The 25,203-nt window shown below is 43.4% G+C and overlaps 2 protein-coding genes across 3 annotated transcripts in view; both read right to left on the reverse strand.

Annotated features, from left to right (window-relative positions):
• The window catches only part of LOC309555747 (LIM zinc-binding domain-containing Nebulette), a 328,664-nt gene that overhangs the window by 56,031 nt on the left and 247,430 nt on the right, over window positions 1-25,203 (reverse strand). The gene's annotated exons all lie outside the window — the stretch shown is intronic.
• Window positions 1-25,203, reverse strand: part of LOC309555575 (nebulette-like) — a gene marked incomplete at its 5' end in the record, with an annotated part of 100,411 nt that overhangs the window by 26,758 nt on the left and 48,450 nt on the right. The window contains 5 exons of the mRNA XM_082257635.1: window positions 1,573-1,677; window positions 4,373-4,474; window positions 9,750-9,863; window positions 15,451-15,552; window positions 16,582-16,683. Of these exons, the coding sequence (XP_082113761.1) occupies window positions 1,573-1,677; window positions 4,373-4,474; window positions 9,750-9,863; window positions 15,451-15,552; window positions 16,582-16,683 (525 nt within the window). The remainder of the gene's footprint in view (window positions 1-1,572; window positions 1,678-4,372; window positions 4,475-9,749; window positions 9,864-15,450; window positions 15,553-16,581; window positions 16,684-25,203) is intronic.

Here is a 25,203-nt window from a genome sequence, read left to right on the forward strand (position 1 = left end):
TCTTAAAGTGGTTGTAAAGGCACAAGGTTTTTTACCTTCATGCATTCTATGCATGAAGGTAAAAAACCTGTGTGCTGCTCCCCCCACAGCCCCCCTAGTACTCTCTTGAGACCTCTCAATCCAGCGATACCCACGAGAGCCTTACCTCTCTGGGGATTTGCACTCCTGATTGGCCTTTGGCTCCGGCTGCTGTCAATCACAGCAAGTGAGCCAATCAGGAGAGGGAGGGGCAAGGCCAAGCTGTGGCTTCATGTGTAAATGGACACACAGAGCCCTGGGTCAGGAGTGCGCCTGCTTGGGTGCCCCCAGTGCAAGCTACTTGCTGTGGGGCACCCAGCATGACAGAGGATCCAGGAGCGCCAGCGTGGGACCCCAGAAGAGGAGGATCCAGACTGTTCTGTGCAAAACCACTGCACAGAGCCGATAAGCATAACATATTTGTTATTTAGAAAAAAAAAAACAAGTCTTTGATATCATTTTAAAAATGAAAAGTCAGTAGCTACAATTAGCTGACGACTTTTATTGTCAAAGTAAAAGATCCATAAGCCGCACATTATGAAGCAGACCTATGTGCATGAAGTGAGATGAATGGCAGCCTCAGCCCAGACTCCAGCCAGGCCACGCCCCCAACACATTTCGCTCCGCCCCTTTGAGCTTACTCATGATCGACATGGGTCTTCTTCATGATGTGTGGCTTATGGAACATTTCCTTTGACATTGCTGCAGCTTGGACCTAGGACGAGCTCCCTGTCCCTGACTGCACTCACAGCAGTCCAGTTGGACTTTACAATTCTACCTGAGCGGCACCCAAATTTTGTCTTTTTACTGACTTTTAGCCATATTCTAATGGGCATACTTAAGTGTGAACTCCTATAAGGGCCATGTTTTGCCTGCATGGGATGCACAGGTGTTCCAAGCATCAGGCACATTTATGTCAATTGGGAAGGAGCAGTTGTGTTTGTGTAGTTATTGCTTCTCAATTGACATGACTTGTCCGTGCAGTCATTGCATCCCAATTGACAAAGACTGAGACTGCCTGCATGCAGATGTACAGAACACCTCTGCATCCCCTGCAGGCAAATCACAGCCCTCACATGTGTGTACACCCATGTGAAGGAGGCCTTAAGAAACAGGCACTTACCAGCCCATGGTGTACAGCGCTGTCTTCCCTAGAGCCGATTCCTCACCACACTTTGGATTAGAGCTTCCAGTGGCACCATCTTGGATGTGGGAGCCGCCTGTGACTGTTCCTGATGTATTACAGCTTGCTCCCCATTGCACATGTGTGAGACTGTGGGGCACTGTGGTCCTGCAGCCTTCTGTTATGAGTCTCAGGAGGCTGCGGGCAGGGGGAGGGAGGGCCAATCTGATCTAGTCATCCTTACCTGGGCTAGGATTGAGGTATGGATCTCTGACAAAAAAAAGGGAAACCGCTCCCCGGAAAAAAAAAAAAAAAAAGACTGAAAATTGGTTAGAGACCGGGGGAGGAAAATGAAGAACCAGTTTAGTTTTAGGAAAACTTGTAACTGTGCTAATTGTTATTATTATGATCATCATCATTATTGCTTTTACCTGGCTCTGGAGCACAGCATTTTCTTTATGATGAATTTGCTCTGCTGTACCTAAACCAAAATGGTAGTTCCCCTTGTTTTCTTCAAACTGTTTCTTGTAGGTGGTCTGTAAGAAATAACAAGCATTAAATGAAAATGTTTAAAACACAGTTAAAGATAGATTTTGATTTTTAATTCTGCTATCTGCATGTTATAAGGAAATGTTATTTCAAAAGGCGAAACCCACTTACAATGCTGAAGAAATGGGAAAGAAGCACTGAACTCATGATTCTTGCCAAGTCAAGGAACTTTTGACTCTGACATCATTTAATCAGTTATGCTGGGTGGTGCACTCTGCTAATTGTCAATCCTCTGAGAGCCTTTATTAGAACTGAACTCAAATAAAGCAAGCAGAGGAAAAGGACCAGTTACCAACATTTCCTATGATCTCCTCGCATGTGGTCTTTTCAACTTACTGACTTACCAAGCCTTGTTCTGCACTGTTTATCTGTGTTAAGGTGGCCATCTTGGTTTAGGCAGGGCTTTGCTTCCTCATGTCAGAGCCTCCAGCCAGGAGAACAATGAGTGGCACAGTAATGACATCGCCAAATCCCACTCCAAATCTCCTGATACTAGCAGCTATGGGCAGTAGTGCCTTGGATATAACACTTCAAATATATAGTTATGAGGTTACAAAACAGGCATGCCTAAGCACACTCATATACCAGGCATTGCACTGCTTTTTTTCAAGAGGAAGTCCAGACTAAAGGTAAATTTTATAGGATAGGCACAATTAACACTTCTAGAAGTTCCCTATACAACAGCAAGTCTTCACTTTTTGAGTTCATTTGCTCTTTACCAATGATCAATGATTCAACAATGGACAATAGTGGGGTTCCCTTTTTTCAGAAAAAAGTACATTTACCAGCCCTAAAGATGTAATTTTTGTTTTAAAACCAGTAGTTAAATGTCACTGGGTCTAAAGCCTCACGCACATGGTATTGCAAACTCTCCTAGAAGTCTTTCCTCCTAGCAGCAGTGTCTTTGCAGGAAAAACACCTGATGCTTCTAAAAGTACCTAACGCATTTTAAAAGCGTTAAGGCGCATTTACAGGCATTGAGTGCTTGGGCGTTAATTCATTTCATTGGCCAAAATAACATTGTACTCATTTAGACACGTTTACAAGCATCACACATTTTTTCTGCCAAAACTCTGCTGCTCCCGGTTGCAATGGCAGTGTTTTTTTTTCTGCCACTAAACGCTGTTAAAAGTCTATGTGTGCACAGACACATAGGCTAATATGCAGGGGAGTTTAGAGGCAGAGGAACAAAAAACGCCAGACGCCCCCTAGGAGCAGCTGTAAAAATGCCCAGGCCTAAAATGGAATCTATATTAAAAAGAAGTTTTATTTGATGCATCATAAAGATAAATATTAAAGGATAGCTTAAAGTGATAGTAAAGGTTATTTTTTTCAGTATTAAACTAAAAAGAATTGATACCTCTTCTTTAACAGGCCTCTGCCGACACTGTCTGCATCTTCTCCCTGCAAGAGCCCCCATAGCAAGCCAGCTGTTGTGGGGGCAGTCGATTAGGCATACTCCTGAGCCGGACTGTGTGCGTCCATAGACACACATAGCATGGCACATCCACGCCCCCCAGCCATGCCAATGGCTACCGGTGCTAACATTGAAGCCTGTGAGAGGAGGAAGGGGAGAGAGGAGACCTGCAGCTGAGCACAGAACTTGATCGCTCCAAGAAGCCAGGTAAGTGTTTAGGGGTGGTGGGGGAGGGAGGGGGGAGAAGAAAAAGGAGCTAAATATGTTTTCTCCCCTAAATGTAAGGAATGCATAAGGGTAACAACAAGAAAAAAGTTCAGATTTAAAATGGGTCTTCATCCATCCGAGGAAGATCCACCCCTCCTCTCTTCCTCTGCAGGAATACGGCATTTTTTTGTCTTTTGTTTATGTCTTTTTTTTTTTTAATTGAAAGTCTGCCCTGCCTCCCCATGCACGTCACTCCCCTTAGGCGAATCGCGTTCACACTGCTTGCTGTGCCTGCCAGGATATGTATGTCATATACCAGGAGGCACAGCCTTTCATTGAAGACCAGGAGGAGGGGGCGGGCATATCGCCGTCTCATCGAGAAGCCTACCTGCTGTACCTGGAAGAGCCAGCAGGCCTCGCGATGATGTCAGAGAGAACAAGGCAGCGCGGGAAGGAGCTGTGGAATGACATGATCTCAACGGGTCAACACTGGATCCACTGGATGGGGGTGTATCCTAAATGTTTAGATACCACCATCAGGTAAGCGGGGCAAGAAAAAATGGGGAGGTTGGCCAGAGTTCCTATTTATGAACCACTTACATTTTTTTACAAAAATGTAATAGGTTGCAGCTTACCAGTTCTTAGATGTGGTGACTGCATTAGTGTTCTTTTTTTCAGGTCCCCTTCATTTTCACTTTATTATCCTGCAAATACCATGTTTTCTGTCCTAGGGTGGCTATACTCATTCCTCCACTGCTTCTATGGAGGATGCCATGGTTTATACACAAGCAGGACATCTGAATTGTCTTCCTCTCTTTCTGTTTTTATCAAGTAATGTATTGCACTGCCGAAATGCTTCATGCCCAATTTTTGGTCTGTTACATTAGGCATCCCATTAAAATGAATGGCCTGCCCTAATGCGATGCACATTTAACGCACCACAGCAGACCAGTTTGGTGTAAAAAGGCCCTTTAATGTTATGTAAGCACACAATTTTAAAGCAGAAAGCGCTTTTAAAACCCAAAGAAGAACACACAGTTTTCCTCCCATGCATTTACATTGCTCTGCATCTTGCTGGTCTTCAGGGTGTGTTCCAAATAAAGCAGGTTTGGGATGTCTACTGAAGGGTCATATAAACTCGGCTTGTCCTTATATTTCACCTGAAAAATACAGAACACATAAACAGACAATTTAACCCAGGCCCAGGTAACAGCCCCTCATTTTAGTCTCTTTAAAGCATAAATTCCCAGCAAACTGCTACGTACACATTCAAAATATTACTCTATTTTACCTGCAATAAGGACTAGCATACTAGCTCATTATGAATTACTTACCTTAGAACGAAGCCCCAACACGGACCCCCGGACACCGCTGCGGGCGCTGACATGATCCCACAACGTCTCTTCCGGGTTCGGGGGCTCCGGCGCTGTGATTGGCTGGAGCCACGATGACGTCACTCCCGTGCATGCGCGCGGGAGTCATTTTCTGGCAAGCTCCCGGCAAGGGAAGCTGAAGGTCCGCCGGACCTTCAGAGCGCATGCGCCGCTCGCGTGAACGGCTGCATGCAGTGCAAATATCTCCTAAACCGTGCCGGTTTAGGAGATATTAATTGTACCTACAGGTAAGCCTTATTATAGGCTTACCTGTAGTTAAAAGTGAAAAAAAGCGGGATACTACCGCTTTAACTAATCTATAAAGCTGAAGTACTGGCATAAAGACCAAAATGAATGCATCTATGTATTCATTAAAACCTCAGTGAAAGTATTTTGTGTGTGTAAGTACCTAGATTTGACTTTGATTCGAAAATTTTGACAACAGCTGATGAGTCATTTTCTATCCAGCCGCTTCTCAAGGTTGAGCACTAAATGCACCCTATCATTTCTATTTAACAAGCATTGAAAAACTAACACAACCTTACCTTGTAAACACATGAATGTTTTTATTATGTTGGCATACACTGTTATTTCTTTCACACTCACCTAGGGAGGCCAATTGGCTGAAAAATCAAATTAAGGCATTTTCTTTAGAAACCGGCTTCTATAATGTTACGTAATGATCTCCAGCAGACACAAATTGACCCGCTTTTACCATTATGACACATTATATGCAGGCACTTCAATCTCTTTTTATTTTTTGGTCTTGTTAACATGCCTGGATTTCCATGTCTCTCAAAACCTCACCATAGATGGACAAATTATCACCAGATACAAACGTTTTCAGTGAAGTTATATGATAATTTATTGTGGGCAAATAATTGAACTGGCAGACTGCAGAGACTAGAGATGGCAGAGCGACCAGGCCGCCTAGAAGAACAGAATATTTTGTTTGATATTATAGTATATTATAACCATGTTAACTAATAAAGCAAAGAGAAAAGAGATAACAAGTCACTCTTCATTTTTGCTGTATAGGCAGGAAACCCAACATGTACTGAATAGTGGATGCATTAAAGACCTACTAAGGAGAAAAATATTGAACTCTTGTAAGAATTCTTTTTTTATGACCTCTATTGATCCAGAGGACTGGAACAAAGCTTGGTCCTTATTGCTAAGTACTCTTTCAACACTGCTACCCTTGAAGCTGCATATAAGGTTGTTCTACGTTGGTACTGGGTCCGGGCCAAGATAGCGAGTTTGAACCCATCCTATAGTGACAGGTGCTACAGGGGGTTGTGGCCAACGAGGGGATGTTGTACACATTTGATGGTCCTGTCCCCATCTCATGGAGTTCTGGTCCAAGGTGTTTGGGGTCCTCCATTCCTTGTCCCATATACCCATCCTCAAGGCTGCACTGCCCGCTCCAGGGATAGTTCTCGTACCAACAAAAGCAGGTGTCTTATCTGTTCATAGTTGCTAAACGGCTGATAATCAGAGCTTGGAAGAATCCCTTTGTTTTGTATGCCATGGTGAAGAGCACTTTGACCAACCTTATGATTAATGAAAAAATGTCTAGCATCTTACATGATTCCCACTCTAAATTCCTTAAAGTATGGTAGCCCTGGTGGGCTTACACTGTCTCCACTTTGCATCCAAACAGTCTGGGTCTCTCCTAATAACCGACTTGTAACGCTCCAATTCTGCAGGACTTCTCCTCCTCCCTCCCCCTTCCTTCTTTTTTTTTTTTTTTCTATTTATTTCTTCTTTTCCTGTCACTCTGTTGCTGACACTGAGCTTATGGCAGCCCTCCGTCTCCCCCTTTTTTTAGGAAGACCCTGAGTCCCCAGGCCTAGGGCCCTTTTTTTGCTGACTCACAGCTAACACCGCTAGGTCTAAAATCTATTTTTTACTTTTTCTACCACATATTTACCGCAACCACCATCAGGGGCATCCTGTGGAACTGCACACATATTACCCTCTGATGCAAACTAGTGCACCTGCAACATGGGCTCTCCTTGTTTGCCCTTGGGCCTAGGCGACCTATGTGGACCTTCGGTTTGTTTCCCTAGGTCACTCAGTGGACATTTAGTATTTATAAAAGTTACCTGCTCATTCAGCCCATGCCTTTCCATTCAATATGCTATACCCCTGCGTGAGTGAACGGTTGTCATGTTGTCATGCTCACTACAATAAAATTGATTGTACCAGAATTCTTTTTTTATTTCACGTGCCTTTATTTATGTATTTATTTATGTTGCTGCACATGTACATGCAGACCAAACTACCCAATCACTATAAATACTAACATTTATCTAAATTCATAATTTGTATCTATCCTACTGTATTTGGTTATTGTGTGTTTGATTTTGCGCTTTAATGCAGAAGAGACTTGTAATGTCTCCTCTGCAATAAGATGCACCTACCTGTCTGCTCTTAGCATTCCCTGGTATGTAAGCTGAGCTGCGCATGCGCAGTTCAGTTTACAGCGCCAGCACGAGCCCTGAGTGGCAGGAAAACTAGCTCATGTGCATGTGCAGGATTAACGTTATCCCAAAAAAAAAAAAAAAAAAACACTCATGAGTGAACTATTAGCTGGGTGGAGTCTCTGGGAGTAAAATGATGACTTTTGAGTCTGGAGATCCGCCCGCTTGTGTAAACAAAGCGGGCGGATCTCCTAAGTGACAGGCAGGGTCAGATTGCAGGGTTCAGCATAGCTGAACATCCGATCTGTCCCTGTGTCACACAGTCACCTCCCCCCCACACATGTCAGTAAGCACCAGGCATACAATAACCCCTCCCTCTCCAATAAAATTAACCCCTTTCCTGCCAGTGTCATTTTTACAGTAACAGTGCATATTTATAGCACTGATTACTGTAGTAATGTCACTGGTACCCCCAAAAGTGTCAAAAATGTCAGTCAAGGGTCCGATCTGTCCGCCGCAATGTCGCAGTCCCGCAAAAAAAATCGCAGATCGCCGCCATTACTCGGTAAAAAAAAAAACACCAAAAATGACAGAAATCTTTCCCTTAGTTAGTAAACGCAATTACTTTTGCGCAAACCAATCAAAATACGCTTATTGCGATTTTTTTTTTTACCAAAAATATGTAGCAGAAAACAAATTGGCCTATAATGATAAAAAATTAGATTTTTACATTTTGGTGGGGGGGGGGGAATTTCATATAAAAAAAATTTGAAAATATTGTTATTTTTTCAAAATTGTCGCTCTTTTTTTGTTTATATCGCAAAAAGTAGAAATCGCACAGGTGATCAAATACCCCCAAAAGAAAGCTCTGTTTGTGGGAAAAAAGGACGCAAATTTTGTTTGGGTACGGCGTTGCATGACCGCGCAATTGTCAGTTAAAGTCGCACAGCGCCGAATCGCAAAAAGGGGCCTGGACGTAAGACAGCAAAATCCTCCGGTGGTAAAGTGGTTAATCTATAAACATTTTGTGGAAAATAACTTATTTTTAGTGTAATTGAACACTTTGTATATTGACCCCCCAAAATAATACCTTGCCACCCCTGTTTTAAAAGTCTAGCTCCGCCACTGTCCCCAATGTAAGGAAGGCACTTCTCCGCTGACCGCCAATGGTTGTGTTTTTCTACTGACCTCCAAGACATTTCTGCATGACTAGTGTAGGGGAACATTACATTTTTCATTGTCAGTGTTTATTATTTCTTTCATTACATTATTTTCCAGAAAATAATTTTGTTGTATAGAGCAGGAGGGTGTTACCAATTTATCTGTAGTGGAAGCCAAATATTCTGCTTATGTCCAATTTTTTATTGTTTTCTTTACAACTTAGCAATCACTCTTATGTACTTTTAGCTGCAGATAAAATAATTGTCACCAGGAATTCCCTTATAATTATTTCCAGGGTTGCCCTGGTGAAAAAAGGTTGATAAAGGCTCATCTAAGATTACCCTGTCCACAGGGTGACAACACTGCTTTGAAATTTTACTGTAGAACTTAGGCCTCTTTCACACGGGCAGTTGTTCTGCCGTTGGTAAAAGCATGTTTTTGTTATCTTGAAATCCTAAGACTTTAAGAACAACGATCACTTGCGGTGTACGTTACGATTACTTACAATCGTCGGTAGAGTGGGAGAAAGGCGGGCGGCTTATGTAAACAAGCCGCCTGTCATTCTCCCCTGTGTAAAAATGCAGATCAGACGCTTCTTCTATGTAGAACCGTTGATCTCTGTTTTTACACTAGGAGACATGTCCCACTACAGTTAGAAACACGCCCCTAGGACACACTTAACCCCTCCCTCTCCAATATAGTTAACCCCTTCCCTACCAGTGTCATTTTTGCAATAACAGTGCATATATATAGCACTGATTACTGCAGTAATGTCACTGGTACCCCCAAACGTGTCAAAAATGTCAGTCAAGGGTTCGATCTGTCCGCCGCAATGTCGCAGTACCCCGCAAAAAAAATCGCAGATCGCCGTCATTACTCGTTAAAAAAAAAAACACCAAAAATGACAAAAATCTTTCCCTATGTTAGTAAACGCGATAACTTTTGCGCAAACCAATCAAAATACGCTTTTTGTGATTTTTTTTACCAAACATATGTAGCATAAAACAAATTGGCCGAAAATGTTAAAAAATTTTGATTTTTACATTTTTTTGGGGGGAATTTCATATAAAAAAAGTGAAAAATATTGTTATTTTTGCAAAATTTAGGCTCTTTTTTTGTTTATAGCGCATGATCAAAAAATCGCACAGGTGATCAAATACCACCAAAAGAAAGCTCTTTTTGTGGGAAAAAAAGGACGTGAAATTCGTTTAGGTACAGCGTTGCACGACCGCGCAATTGTCCGTTAAAGTCACACAGTAAAAAATCGCAAAAAACCCCCTGGTCAGGAAGGGGGTAAAATCTTCCGGGGCTTAAGTGGTTAAGGGAGACTCAGAATAACAAAAGCAGCTGCATTAACTCTAGTGACAGACTGCATCATATACATCAATGTTTATATTGCCCATAGTTGCACTTTAAAGGGGGACTTTAATGTAAGAACATGGAAGTGAAGGTTAGCGGTGGTTGAAAATACTTACGTCACTGGCCAGTGCTGTAGCAGCCTGGGCCTGCTTGAAAGAAGCGCTGTCTAATGGGTTATAACAAGACTTTTTACTCTTCATTTCTTTATCAAATTTTTCTTTGTATTTAACCTAAAAAAAGAGAGTGAGAGTGATAATAATTCGTATTGAACAAATACATTGCAATGCAAATTGTTGATTTAAAGAAAACTGTAATGTTTTGGGGCCTAGCTTTTTTTATTTTTAAATGTATTTTAAACTTTATTTTAGAAGATATTCACATTAGCTCCAGATGATTACGTCACTGCGCATGCACGGTGCGCTCTGCATTCAGGGCACACTGAGTGCTGTGATTGTGACTTCTGTGCGTATGAGCAGGAGTGATGTCATCGCAGACATTCAAACAGGATGGGGTGTGCGAACTTGGAAGGAAGACCAGGTGAAGATGGAAGCGTCTGCAGCCGTCACAGCGCAGCACTGGAGGGATAACAGGTAAGTGTGCGGTGCATTATAGCACTATGGCACAACACTGCAGGGGGGTAAATTTTATTATTTTTAGAGTTTACTACAGCTTTAATACATGACACAGGATTATGAATTTTCTAAAGAGAGCAGGTAGAGGGTGCTTACATTCGGGCATGCCGTCTCTGAATGAAAGTTAAGAAGCCACACAAAGAGGAGAAAAGGGATGGAGTCACTGCAATTGTTCATTCACTCATTTGTGCTATTAAAGAATATACAAACCCAACATTTTGTATTCCTGATAACATATTCCTGATATCTGCCTTCTGTACCATGTACTCGTATGAAAAAGTATCCCATTCTCTTTGTATTGCTTCCTTTGTGTGAAATACCTGGTGATCCTACCAGTCCCTCTGCTTTCCTAATAACAACTGACCACACAAGGCATGAGAGCACAGCGTGGTTAGTGTTCTGGCCATGTGGAGAGCTCAGCCTGCTCTCCTTCAATGATCAGACTTATCCTGACAGACCCCCCCCCCCCCGCACAGCCGTTCACTGGGAAGATCAGTATACTGCTGTTTCTCCTCCCCCAGCTCTCCAAGATTCCAATGCAGCTGAGAACAGAGGGCTTGTAATCACTTATATAAAAAGAGGAACAAGGTATTTATTCTATTTTTATATGTACACACAAATGTTTTCTCTTTCATTTATGTTTTGAATTGAATGAGTTGTTTTACAAGTTGAGGGTTCACACAGACTTTAATCACTCTTTACAACAAACAAAGGATAGGTAAGAATAAACTGTAAATTTGTGAAGTAAAAGCTCCAGCACTGAACAGCATATAAGAAAAATAAATATTCACATACAAAGATACAAAATATTAACATGTTTCTCTCCTGGATAAAATTTAAAAAAATGCAATATATACAAAACATCTACAAAAGCACCTTTAAAAGATAATCGAGTAGACTCACAAAATATATTGTGCATGTAAATTAGGGAATCTCCTGGAGACTCTCAGGTCACCAGAACCAGAGCCCCCATTGGAAGATTTCCCCTCTAATACTTTTCTGGGGACAACTCAAATTTTGGGATTTTCTTTTACTTTCAGTGATAATGATAAACAGGAAAAATAGAGAGGGCCAATTCTCCCCAAGTGTAAAAGTCTGTGCATTGGATACTTCGATAAACTCAACTAAGGCCTTTGCTTCTTGACTAAGTGAAATTTATGGAGCAGCCAGAGACCACTGGGAACCCGCACTCAGAGTTGAAGGAACAGGGGGCATGAATGCCTCCAGTGGAACATTACATTTTGGAGTAGGCCATGTAATAGGCTGGTGATTTTGAAACACATGATATCATATCCTACACTCCCTCTGCACATCCTCCCATCTAACATACAAATGCGTATTAAATGACCTAGGAGGCTTCTTACGTGTCAGTTACTCCACGAGTACAGCTCAAATGTTGCAGTAGAGTGAACTAGAAATGCCGCAATAATGTGTATACATTTGCCTAGGTCTGAAACACCTCCATCTTGGCAAGCTTTTCCTCGTTCTACTACAATTTAACAGCTGGTCAAAATTCTAGCTTCTGCCTAAACTGACCCAATTTGCATGTCCACACGTGTATGATTATGACACACTTAATATATGTTACTGTTGGGCAGGCACTTCTGTGAAATGGAACTGGGGTAAGACAGTAAAAGAATTGTCACCTGTGGAGGAGAGAACTTCTCTAGCACGGTGATTGGGCGTTGTGGAGCTACAGTATCAATTCATGGTTATATATGTGCCTCACAGCTGGACTGTAATGTTGGGACAGGTACCAAAACCTACATAAGCCTTCAGTATGTAGCACCCTCCTATGTAGGTGCTAGAGAGAGAGTATAGTTTTGAATCTTTTCTGCTTACCAGAAAGATTGCCAGGTAAATCTATATTGTTCTCTGCCTACCAGAGAGCAGGATCTGCTAGTAAAGTCTGCTCATGGTGTTCAGGTGCAGCTCAGTTTGTTTGAAGTGTTTCACACAGGTCCAATAGGGAGGCATATTGGACAGTGGGATGAAGCCTGACAAACGAGTGCACAGGCATTTAGCACAGTCCTGGTGATTGACAGAGGAAAGTGCCTCATTGCATTCTGGGATACTGTATAAATGCCAAGGGCACATGTGCTCTGGGTCTTTCAGCTGGAGTGCGGAATTCCAGAGGGAGTGACGGCTGCCTCCTCCTCTTTAGAGGTTGCCATGTGGCCTCAGGTGGTCGACCTGAGGGACTGAGAGTTAGAGAGGAACTGATCCCAGAGGTCCTGCAGAGCTAACTGGAAGGGAGACACTGGAAAGGATCTGATTCTGCATACAATGAGTACAGGGCCATCCCTTCAGCTAGTAGAGTCAGTTGGATGGGTGTCAGTGAAGGGGATGCTAGAGAGTGTCCTGAAGATAATGTAGTTCACCAAGACTGTTGGTGGAGAGAGAGCAAGAAGACTTAACCCTTTCCATACACGTGGCAGTATGGTTAAAGCAGTGTGACTGCTTCCACAAGTTAACTGGGTAAGGCCAAGTGAGAGTTGTTCTTATCAACTGTAAATAGTTCAAGTTGGAGTATCCCACTATTTCTTTCTCCCATCCAAGTTCCACAATAAATACCAAAAACCAACACCCCTAGACTGTTTATTGATTAAGGAGCCATTGGGAGTAAGGATGAATGAGTGAACTGTCGCTAAGTGACTGTCTGCAGGTAATCAAAGGAGACCCAAGAAGTCATCACACAGCAAGCCCTAAGGGGACAGTGCTACAAGTATATGAAAGATTTGCCTGTGAGGTCTACAGTCTTGCTCCTTAGACACTGGAAACCAACTTTGACCAAGAAGGCACAGTTTACATATATCCACAGAGGCAGGAACTTAATGCTAGAAATGAAAATGTAATGTTTGACAAACTGGCTACTTTATATATATGTGCTAGCAATGTGCAATAACCTCCAAAGGATTGCACTAAATCTTACGTAAGGCTTGCTGCTATACACCTATATGTGTTCCCACATATGCTCAACTGTAAACGATAAATAAAGTGAAGCACTCCTCCTCTACTAATATGTGTGGACAGTGCTGTACACAAATACTCCAAATAAAAATTCGCTATACAATACCCCCCCTATTCCAAAAATGACTTAAATACTGCTATATAAAGATTAGCACGGTGAAAAAACATACAAAATTTAAATAAATGGATAACATAGAGTGAGGCTCGGTTCACATTTATGCGATGCGGGAAGGCTGCGAATTCGCAGCCTGTTCCCGCATCGCACACGCACCCCCGGCAGTTCACACTGCCATATGCGATACGCTGGGGGTGTCAATGTAATCTTAACGACACCCCCAGTTTGATCGCATATCGCAGTGCGATCGTGCAGTTCGCACAGGATGGGATCGCACAAGTGTGAACCGCTGTGCGATCCGATCCTGATGCGGCTGCAAAAATGCCTCCTGTGCGTGTTTGCACCGGGTGCGATGCGAATTTAGCCATACAAACTGTATGGCTAAACTCGCACCGCACAGCTGATCGCATATAATGTCGGAGCAGTGCGCTCCGACATTACATGCGAACCCGGCACTCGCACAAATGTGAACCGGGTCTGAATGACAGACACATTAAATGTGTAGCACTTCCTAGTGGCAACAATTTCTGTGGTAAGTGCTTAAAATACAGGGAAAAGAAATTGTGAATAAAGTTCTTAAAATCAACACTTTTCTGTGGATCTGGTGTTCTCCATAAGTCACTAACTTGTGCTCCTTCACCATTCAAAATATGCGCTCACCTCATACATAGACCTAGAACGGGTCCATATAAACCTTCCTCTCAGGGGCATAACTCCAATGGACGGCCTTTTAGTTCCTAGCTCAGGGACACTTGCTTCAATGCGTAGTAATCCTTATATGGGTGGTGCTCAAAGAATTAACCACTTGCCGACCGCCGCAAGTAGATATACTGCGGCGGTCAGCCCCTCACAGGCAGAGTGACATAGGGGTACGTCACTAGCCTGTGAGGCTCTGGGGGGGGGCGAGCGCGCACCGCCGGCGGTGCGCTCCTGCGTGGTCACGGACCCCCCCCCCCGATCGTCGGGGGAGAGGGAGAAAGGCAGGCAGCTTGTGTAAACAAGCTGCCTGTCATTCTCCCCTGTGTAGAAACTGTGATCACACGGTTCTACTATGTAGGACCGTTGATCACTGTTTCTACAGCTCAAGCCACAGCCAATCACAGTTAGAATCACGCCCCTAGGGACACACACAGCCCCTCCCTCTCAAATAAAGTTAACCCCTTCACTGCCAGTGTAATTTTACAGTAACAGTGCATATGTATAGCACTGATTACTGTAGAAATGTCACTGGTAACCCCAAAAGTGTCAAAAATGTCAGTCAAGGCTCCGATCTGTCCGCCGCAGTACTGCAAAAAAAATCGCAGATCGCCGCCATTACGTGTTAAAAAAAAAACAACAAAAATGACAAAAATCTTTCCCTTTGTTAGTAAACGCGATAACTTTTGCGCAAACCAATCAAAATATGCTTTTTGCAATTTTTTTTACCAAACATATGTAGCATAAAACAAATTGGCCGAAAATGTTAAAAAATTTTGATTTTTACATTTTTTGGGGGGGGAATTTCATATAAAAAAATGTGAAAAATATTGATATTTTTGCAAAATTGACGCTCTTTTTTTGTTTATAGCGCAAAAAGTAAAAGTCGCACAGGTGATCAAATACCACCAAAAGAAAGCTCTGTTTGTGGGAAAAAAAGGACGCCAAATTTGTTTAGGTACAGCGTTGCACCACCGCGCAATAGTCAGTTAAAGTCACGCAGTGCCGAATCGCAAAATACCCCCTGGTCTTTAAGCAGCCAAATCCTCCGGGGCTTAAGTGGTTAAGAAACTGACAGTGCTTGAACTGCATAAAATCAATGATTTATTTAAAAAGACTGCTAAGAATAAAACTCACATTTGTAGGTGCACTTCCTCCAGTGCACTAGGGCAAATGGCTAAATGCAATTAGGGTGATTGGTTCCCTTAATGGTCACTGGGGTATATGCAGCGACTCGGCTCTGGGAGATAAGGTTACTTCCTGCTTGTGAGGTCACAAAGCTCCTTAACTGAAAGCAAATGTCCCAACTACAAGAGGGGACCTGTATATTGTGTACTTTGTTAAATGTGGCTTAATATCTTGACAGTAGAGGAGACATTACAGAACATTAAGATATTACCTTACCTGGCTGATGATCTTTGACACTTCCTTTGCATGTTCAAAATCAGGTCTTCCTAAAACCATAGACTTCTTGGTCAGATCCCTTCTGCCTTTCTTATAATCAGCCTACAAATAAAAGCAGACACACTCAATCTTATGGTAAAATTCAAACATGGAATGACTTCTTAGTCAGATCCCTTCTGCCTTTCTTATAATCAGCCTACAATTAAAAGCAGACACACTCAATGTTATGGTAAACTTCAAACATGGAATGGCAAAGAGTGTCAGTGCAAATACCGACTGACCACTTTTTAAAGGACCTGTCAAGACTGACAGGGTCTCCTTCAGTGCTGAATATGCTTAGTTCAACCTACAATACCTGGCCATTGCACAAAATGCCTATGTGGCTGTCTCATGGAAGTCACTTGCCCCATATAGACAATTAGCCCATGGATATCACTCAGCAGCTCTCTCAGCTGCTTTGTGTGCATGTTTTCCCAAAATCCATAGACTCTTTTGGCTATTTATTGCCCTATAATCCAAAGAATACAGCTCTTCACTGATGACATTTTCATATTGCATTTCCAAACCTTTGGGTTGCGCAACCTTTGGGAATCTTTGGGACCTATCACTACTGGAGATGCCACAAATATGGATTCTTGGTTTGGGCAAGCATACATGTGTAGGCAGAGAAAAGAAAACCTCCTGCATTGGCTTATTACAAGGTAAACAATAACCCGTCCAATTGATTTCTCCATGGAAAGTGTCTAGCTGCCATGTCCATAGACACCCAGTGGGGCCCATGAGAGGTAAACTCAGATCCAAGAAATGCCTCATAATCACCCTCTACAGGTTTAGTTCTGTATGCATGTAAATATGCAAAACCATTTAAATTAATTTTTAATCTTATGGAAAATGGAAATCTTCTAATTGGAACCCCAACCTCATAAAGTAACCCACACCCCTTTCTGTAAATAATATTGGGAGCTCTAGTTATACAGTGCTTGGCAAACAAAAGTCAGACCATAGACAATATAATCATTCCTATAGAGAACCATTGTATAGGTTATTCCACTTTTCTAGTAAATCCCCTTTTAGAGATTATATACTCTATCCAATATGCAAAGTAAGATGTAAAACATGGACAGTAATTACATTGCTGATGATCTTTGAATTCTCTGTAGCCTTCTGAAAGTCTGGTCTGTTCACCACTTCTGTGTATTTATGTGTATCCTGCACATCTTTTTTATAGGATATCTAAAATCAAAAATATAGCCCAAATTTAATATACAAAATCCAAGACATACATCAAGTCAAGGGTTGAAGCAACCCACCAGGTCCACATATCAAAAAAAATTCACTTTTCGGTGGACTCTAAGCCATTTCACAATAACAATGATCAATTCTAATACCTATTGTTTAGGCAACAAATTCATTTTTTCCATGCCTTTATTCCTCTCTACGGGCTGAAAAGATTTCTGTTGATCCTGACAGAAATCTTGTACACAGGTACCTTCCCGTGCTCCCATTCAGTGACTGTCCCTTTAAGAAAATACTGCACCAGTGTTCTGTGCTATCAAAAAATATCACCGTGACAATCTATCATCCATGCCCCCCACTAGGGTATGCACTCCGCAGAAGTTGACCCCCTAAGCATGTGCTGAGGTGGGTTTACACAGGCTTCAATGCAGTATACCCCTCAACGTAGCGTCACATTCCAGGGAGCTACGGTCCACTTGCCCATATAAGTAAAAGAAAACCATGGGGAACATCATATCACCTTTACTTTTGTATAACAAATAAGCCCATAAAAACAAATGCACTCACAAGAATAGTGCCATACCCGGCACTAAGGAAACTCTGCCCATAGTAATACACAGCACCTCCGCTCTGGTATACTCCCGGACCGGCGTATGTTTCAATTCACGGAAGTGACATGGTGCTGGAAGTTCCTGTCTCTACGTGTTTTGTCATAACTAAGACGTCATCAGGAGGTGCCTTGGGACAACTGACCCTTGGAGGTCAACTCCATGAGGTTGAGTGCATACCTTGGTAGGGGGGCACGGATGGTGGATTGTCATGGTGATATTTTTTGATTGCACAGAGCACTGGTGCAGCATTGTCTTAAAGGGACAGTCACTTGATGAATTCATGCAAATTTATCATTTGAAGATTTGGAGTATTTTATGATGGACTTTATTTGAGCACTGTTGAGAAGCACCCTACATTGGAGCACTGTATAATGAACTTTATTTGGGCACCATTGTTAGGCACTTTTAGCATAAGTGATCTATTGGACACACATTGCACTTGATATTTATTAAGGGAATTCATTGTATTTGCAAGGGTAAGCGCAGCTCTACCATTTAACTCGTAAAGATTAAATCATTTTACATGCTTTTTAGTGTAATTCTTTCCAGCATCTTTGCCTGGCTCACATAACTTCTTTCAGTGGAAAGTTGACAATGACGGTCAATAATCCTGCAGCATCTGATTTCAGCCAGACATAAATTTAGGGTGGTTTATTGCTAAATGTATTTCTTCATTTTTTTATTGTTAATTTGGAATTTCTATGACTAGGGTATAAAAGATGATTTGTCTCTGATACTTTGTGACCACCACTCCACCACTCATTAATACCCAAATAACCCATACAGGACACAATTGGAGTTTAACCACTTTACAACCACCCACTGCACATATACTGTGGCAGGGCGGCTGCTCTGCTCCCGTGTCACAGCATTTGATTGACAGCAGTGGGAGCCAAGGCTATCAATCTGCCCAATGAGGAGGGAGACAGCGACGGGAGCGGCTGCGCTCATTCACATTGATGGATCGGATTGGGCTCAGGTTAGAAAAGGGGGGGGGGCTGGAGGGGAGCTGCAGCACAGAAGGTGTTTCACCTTAATGCATAAGATGCTTTAAGGTGAAAAACCTTAGGGCTTTAGAACCACTTTAACTACCTGTCCCCCTCCCCCCTCCCCCCCCACCCTGAGCACTCACTTGAGTACTGTCACTAATCCAGCGTTGTCCCGGTTGCATCCCTGCTCTCCCCTCTTTCAGGTCTCAAAGGAGACACTCTGAGCAGCAGGAGTTATTGTCTCTTTCTGCTGTCAGTCAAACGTCTGTAAGGATGGAGAGGGGGCATGGCTTTCTGACACTGTGTGTGTCTATGGACGCGCAGAGCCCAGCTCGGGAGCGTGCCCACATGGGAGCCTTTGGCACCCAGCTTGCTGAGGGGGCACTCAGAGGGAGAAGATCAAATATCAGCTACAATACTTTAAGATTGGAGTGGTCTATTGATCGATCCATACCCCTTGTAAGGACATTACTACTAATCAAAATAAACTACAAGATAGATCCATGATGTGTTGAATGCTACCCTAGGTAAGCGCTACCCACTGAACAATTAGAGTGCTGAGATATATCATGGCTCTTTTGATGTTTCCATATTATTATAGTTTAAATTTAAATAATATAATTATAATTAAGATTTCATAATATTATCTATGTAAAATAGAAATAATCAATATAACAAATTGATAATTCATATAGTTTTTACAATGCATATAATAAACATCATTTGGTTCTGTGTTAATAATTTGCAACATCCTTGCCGCAGCCTTCGTATATACAATCTTAATCTCACTATCATATGTCTACCATCATTATTGCTCATAGGTGTGCCACCATCCCCTTTGGAATGTTCTGAGCCCTCTTCACTGCATGTTACTCCCTCTAGTTGTTTTGTTGACTTACAGATAATTGTTTTGTAAGTAGAATTAAGTTTTATGGTTGAACATGCTAGTTTAAATTTAAATATGTGATACATATGTATACTGATTACATTTCCCTTCCCCTCCTTTTTTTCTATATAGAATTATTTCCCTACACGGTAACAAGCTCCTGAAGAAGCACGCTCAGCGCGAAACAAGTTGAGGTAAATTGCATCCCAACCATCGGAGAGGACACCCTATTATTGGTTGCCCACCTACACCCACATGCAGTAATCTTTGTTGGTTAGGTCCTAGTATTGTTGTATTCTATGGGTGGGCTATACAACATTGAAGTTGAGGGTACACAGAAGGGTTGGATATATATATATGAAAAAAGTTTTGAAATGTATTTTTCTTTTATTGGAATTGTTATATTTTAGTAAAATTCTAATAAAATACAATTTTTAAACAAATTTAGCCTCCTGTGAGGTTGTTTTGTGCCACCAAAGTCCATTTTCTTTGCATTCTCGTTATTACAGCTTGCTAAGGGGGAACTCAGAGTAAGAAGAAGTGGACAGCCGGTGGGGGACTGCCAAAGAGGTAAGGGCTGCTCTGCATGATATCATTGCCTAGATTAGGTAAGCATAACATCTTTAATTTGCCTTTAATATCACTTTGAGATGAACAGTTCCAGGCATTTGGAGGGAGATCTCTTTAGGATCATATCATCAAATTATGAGATCAAGACCCATAGCACTACAGACATTGTGACAAAGTGTAAAGCGAAGGTAACACATCTCTAAGCTCTCTTGTGCACAAAGCTGTTTGTTTTAGTACACCTCTTTAACTGTAAAATAGGAGGGGGGGCTTGGCAGCTCTTAGAATTGCACTCAGAGTATCCCTTTAACGCCTGGGTGAACAAGGCCTAACTGTGTTAAAGTGTCTCAGCTCATAATATACTATAATGAATAAAACAAACATAAATCTTTTCTAAACTAATTAAGTGAGTCTCGCTAATGACCAGGAAAGATTAGACATGCTGTTCAGAGCTGAATGAACTTACTAGAAAAGTTCCTATTATCCACTAAAATTACTTATTACGTGCTGAACAGCCTGTGCTGTACTCCCCATTAAAATGCTAATTGAAACTATAGCTAACTTATTCAATGTGATCTTTATGGGAAATTTCAAATGGCCAAGTGGGAACACTGGGGCTTTCTGTGCACCATTTAATGTTTTTTATGTTGTCCATGGCTTAACAACAGCACACGGCTGCTATGGGGCCTAGGGGTGGGGGAGGGCCCCCTTGGGGGACTGTTGAGACATTTACAATGCAGAAAATCTGTGAGCATGGAGGTAACACAAGTCCAGTATTGAATCATTAGGGACTGCAGAGGTTACAGCTGACTCTGTACCCTCTCTGATTGTTCCAGTATAGAAGAGCTGAAACTTCTATGTAAACTGTATAGAAAGATACATTTGTTGAGTGGTCTTAGAATTGAAGATTTATTGCCTTCATAGCTTCTGGTCATCTTGACCAGCACAGAAATTAATCCTATCCTGGCTGCATCATACTCTCTACCATTCCATTATGGCGGGGGTCAGCAAGCTGTTGATCATGATCGACAGGTTAACTACAGGGGGCCGACAGGATTGTGACCATGGCTTTGCCTCCCCCAACCTCCGCCACTTTCCTCTCAAATGCAGAGCAGATAGCAGGATGTGAAATCTTTATGGAGGGTGGGGAAGAAGTTGCTCAGTGATTGGTTGCTAGGCAGTCCCAGCTTGTTTTTTTGAATTTCGGCAGCTCCTGCAACTGCCTTTCACCCACCACTATGCTGTCTCCGAATCTCCGCTCTGATGAACACATGCTGAACACTACAGGGGGGGCTTGATGTGAAGGGGGCCAGACGACACTGTTTTGGGGGGGCACAGGACACTACTGGGGAGGGGGAATACTGCTTTGGGCGCAAAGGACACTACAGTGGAGGGGGGGTGATGTGAAGGGGGCAGAGGACACAAGATTGGGGGTACAGGACAATAATGTGGGGGGAGGGAGGCAGAGGGCACTACAGTGGGGGGATAATGTAAAGGGGGGAAGGAAACACTGTGTCGGGGGAGTACAGAACACTACGATGGGGGAAGGGGGGCAGAGGACACTACAGTGAGGGTGATGTGAAGGAGGCAGGGGGTACAGGACACTAATGTGGGAGGAAGGGAGGGAGGGGGGGCAGATGAGACTACAGTGGGGGAGTGATGTGAAGGGGGCAGGGAACACAGCATCGGGGGTACAGAACACTACTATGGGGGGCAGAGGACACTACAGTGGGAGGGTGATGTGAAGGGGGCAGGGGACACAGCGTCACAGGTACAGAACACTACTATGGGGGAGGGGGCAGAGAACACTGCTATGGGGGGCAGAGGACACTACAGTGGGAGGGTGATGTGAAGGGGACAGAAGACACTACTGTGATGCTGTCTGGGAGCTTGATAGTTTTTTTTTTTTTTAAAAGGGTGTCGTGTAGTATACTAGAATTTTTTTGCCTTGTAACAAGAAGCGCACTATTATTTCTGTGTTCATACAGTATGTATAAATATTATATATGCAGCACAGACCCTTTGACTGGTCCCGCTGGTTTGTCCCAGGTTCCATTTCCTTCTGGGTCCCCAGACAGACAGCCACACAACTCATAGTCTCTCCCACAATAACTAGGCAGTGGATGTCTTTTCAGGCTTCATTGCTGGTTACCTTGGATAGGATGCAACAAAAGCTTTGGGATACTCCAGAATTCAGAGCACAGACATTTGTAGGACTCTTTCTATTCTGCCTACTATCTTCAGGGGGTAGGCAGAATAGAAAGAGTCTTCAGCATTTGACAGGGTAGCCTGGGACTTTATGGAAGCAACTTTAACAGCCATGGGGCTGGGACCCTGCATGATGGGCTACATGCAGGCAGTTTACTTTACGCAAACCCAAGAGCTAAGGTCCAAGTAAACGGTGCCCTGTCGAATGCCTTCCCCATCATGAACGGCACGAGGCAGAGGTGCCCCCTCTCCCCCGTGCTCTTTGTTATGACCCTAGAGCCCTTTCTTATTAATATTAGGAAAAACCCAGACATCAATGGAGTGAAATTTGCAAACAATTAATATAAATTAGCGGCGTTTGCAGATGATGTCCTGTTGTTTCTCACAAACCCCATTACTACCCTCCCAGTGCTATTAAAAGAATTCGACCATTACCATCTCCTCTCTAACATGAAAATAAACTTTTCTAAATCATTTGCCCTTAATATATCTCTCCCTAAACTAACATTGGATCAATGCAGTGCTAATTTTCCATTCCAATGGAATCCATCGGTTATTAAATACCTTGGAATACAAATCCCTGCACATCTTTACAATTATGTATGAACTTAATTCTTATCCCTCAGATCTAAATTCATGGAACAAGACTAACTTCTCCTGGTTTGGCTGCACGGCTATCATCAAAATGAATGTCCTCCCTCGACTCCTGTAAGTTATTCTAGCTATCCCTATACATATACCCTCTGCCTTCTTTAAATCCTACCGGAAACTGTGTACCAACTTTGTTTGGAATGGGAAAAGGCCTAGGATAAATTACCCACAATTGATCCTCCCCAAAGACAGTGGAGGCATAGGACTCCCCGACCTGAACAAATACCATAAAGCCTACCACTTAGCCAGAATAGTTGACTGGAACGTCCACTCCTCTCAGAAAGACTGGACCTCCCTTGAAGCATCCTTCTCGCCCACGGCGTTAGCTGAAAATCCAGGTTGCTGAGCAGACATGTTTCGAAAGAGTTACGATCTCACCCTTTAATAGGTCCCACTATCGATCACTTTTGCGCTGCCTGCAAGTCTCATAACATTTCCTCTACCCCTGGCCCCCTGACGCCCATTAGAGTGAACCCTGACTTTTCCCCAGGAATGAGTTCTCATTATCTCACTAACCATTGGTCACACAAGACAATGACAGCACAACGCTTTTTAAAAGGAGATATATAATCCCTGCCGTAGACTTGAATTCTTCCATGGGGAAACCATCCATTCCTCATAGGTTGTACCTCATTACCTTAAATAGCTGAACAAGCTTGGACCCTGCTCTAGGCCACTTACCCCATTTGAGCTCTTGTGCACCCACACCACTCCGCTTAAGGTGCTCATATCCACCCTTTACTTGTTACTCTCTGAAAAGTCACAGCGGACCTGCACCAAATCCAGCACCCTTTGGTAAAAAGAGTTAGGACTCTCCCTAACGCAAGCTGACTGGTCAAGGATCTTCACCACAATACACAAAGGCTCTACTAACGTCACTACCCAAGAAAATGGATACAAGCTCCAATCTAGATGGTACCGCACCCCGTCGATACTACACAAATTCTACCCCACCCTCCCAGACAAATGTTGGAGATGCCACACATATCCTGGTACTATATTGCATACTTGGTGGTCTTGCCCACAAATCAGACCTTTCTGAATGGCTGTCCAACAGATTATTTTACAAGTAACCATGCTGGCTCTCGAACTCAGACAGGCCCTATTTCTGCTCCATCACACAACCTTGCCACATAAGACCTATTACAAATCATTAGCTATGCATATAGTAAATGCGGCCAAGCTATGTATACATAGACATTGGAATTCCGTAGACTCCCTCACCATAAAAGAATGTCTCACCACTCTGGACAGAATAGCGGAGATGTAAGATCTGATACAAATCTCGAGAAATAACCCACAGGGTTTTGTTTTCATATGGACTTGCTGGATGCACTTCAAATCAACTACAGACTACTTACACTTGATCTCTTAGAGATACCCTGGTCTGACCTCATGAGATGTTCCTATCCCCTGAGAAACTGCCTAGGGATCTTCCGGATGGGACCAGAAAACTGCCATATATTATAATACTGCTAATACTCAACCATACCATACACATGAGCATTTAGGTGACCTCCTGACCGATGCCCTTAACGCCATGAAGCTCAGATGACTGCTTGAGCTCCTGGAGGGTGGGAGACAAGGGGTGCTCTCCTTACCTTCCCCCTCTTCCCCCTCCTCCTCTTTCCTCTCTTTTTTTCCCTCCTCTTGCCCCTCCCCCCGTATACAGACCTCCCTCAAGATTAGCAAAATTACAAGTACACACTCTATTAGATTGCTATTAAAACCTCATATACTCTATACAGCAGTGTTCCCCAACCCCCGGGCCGTGGACCGGTACCGGTCCGTGGATCAAACGGTAGCGGGCCACCCGAGGAACGTTAAACTATTTTACTGTGGCGGCCGGGGAGCAGAGCAGAGAATGAAAAATCGCTATTGTCACACGGATCCTCCTCCTGGCCAATCAGGGAGCGGGTCCTCCCGCTTCCTGATTGGCCGAAAAAGGCAAAACTCATGCCATTGGCCGAGGAGGAGGCGGGAGGACTGAGGACACCTGGGGACTGAATAGAAGCTGCCGTGAGGTAAGTGGACTGGTCTCGCGGGGGGGACGCTGGCATCTCTGCATTGAAAGTGGGGAACGATGGTCTCTCTGCATTGAATGGGGGCACGCTGGCATCTCTGCAATGATTGGGGGCATCCTATGGGCACTGTGCATTGATTGGGGGCATGCTGTGGCCACTGTGCATTGATTGGGGGCATCCTGTGGGCACTGTGCATTGATTGGGGGCATGCTGTGGCCACTGTGCATTGATTGGGGGCATCCTGTGGGCACTGTGCATTTATTGGGGGCACGCTGTGGGCACTGTGCATTGATTGGGGGCACGCTGTGGGCACTGTGCATTGATTGGGGGCACGCTGTGGGCACTGTGCATTGATTGGGGGCATCCTGTGGACACTGTGCATTGATTGGGGGCACGCTGTGGGCACTGTGCATTGATTGGGGGCACGCTGTGGGCACTGTGCATTGACGTCGCCCCCCCCCCCCCTCAGCAGGCCACAGAAAAATTATCAAACGTTGACCGATCCGCGGCGATAAAAATGTTGGGGAGCACTGCTATACAGAGATGGCTGTAGATCTTGACAATGCAGGTTCTAACCTCCG

The sequence above is a fragment of the Pelophylax lessonae genome (assembly GCF_965119305.1).
Source record: "Pelophylax lessonae genome assembly, chromosome: 5".
Lineage (NCBI taxonomy): Eukaryota > Metazoa > Chordata > Amphibia > Anura > Ranidae > Pelophylax > Pelophylax lessonae.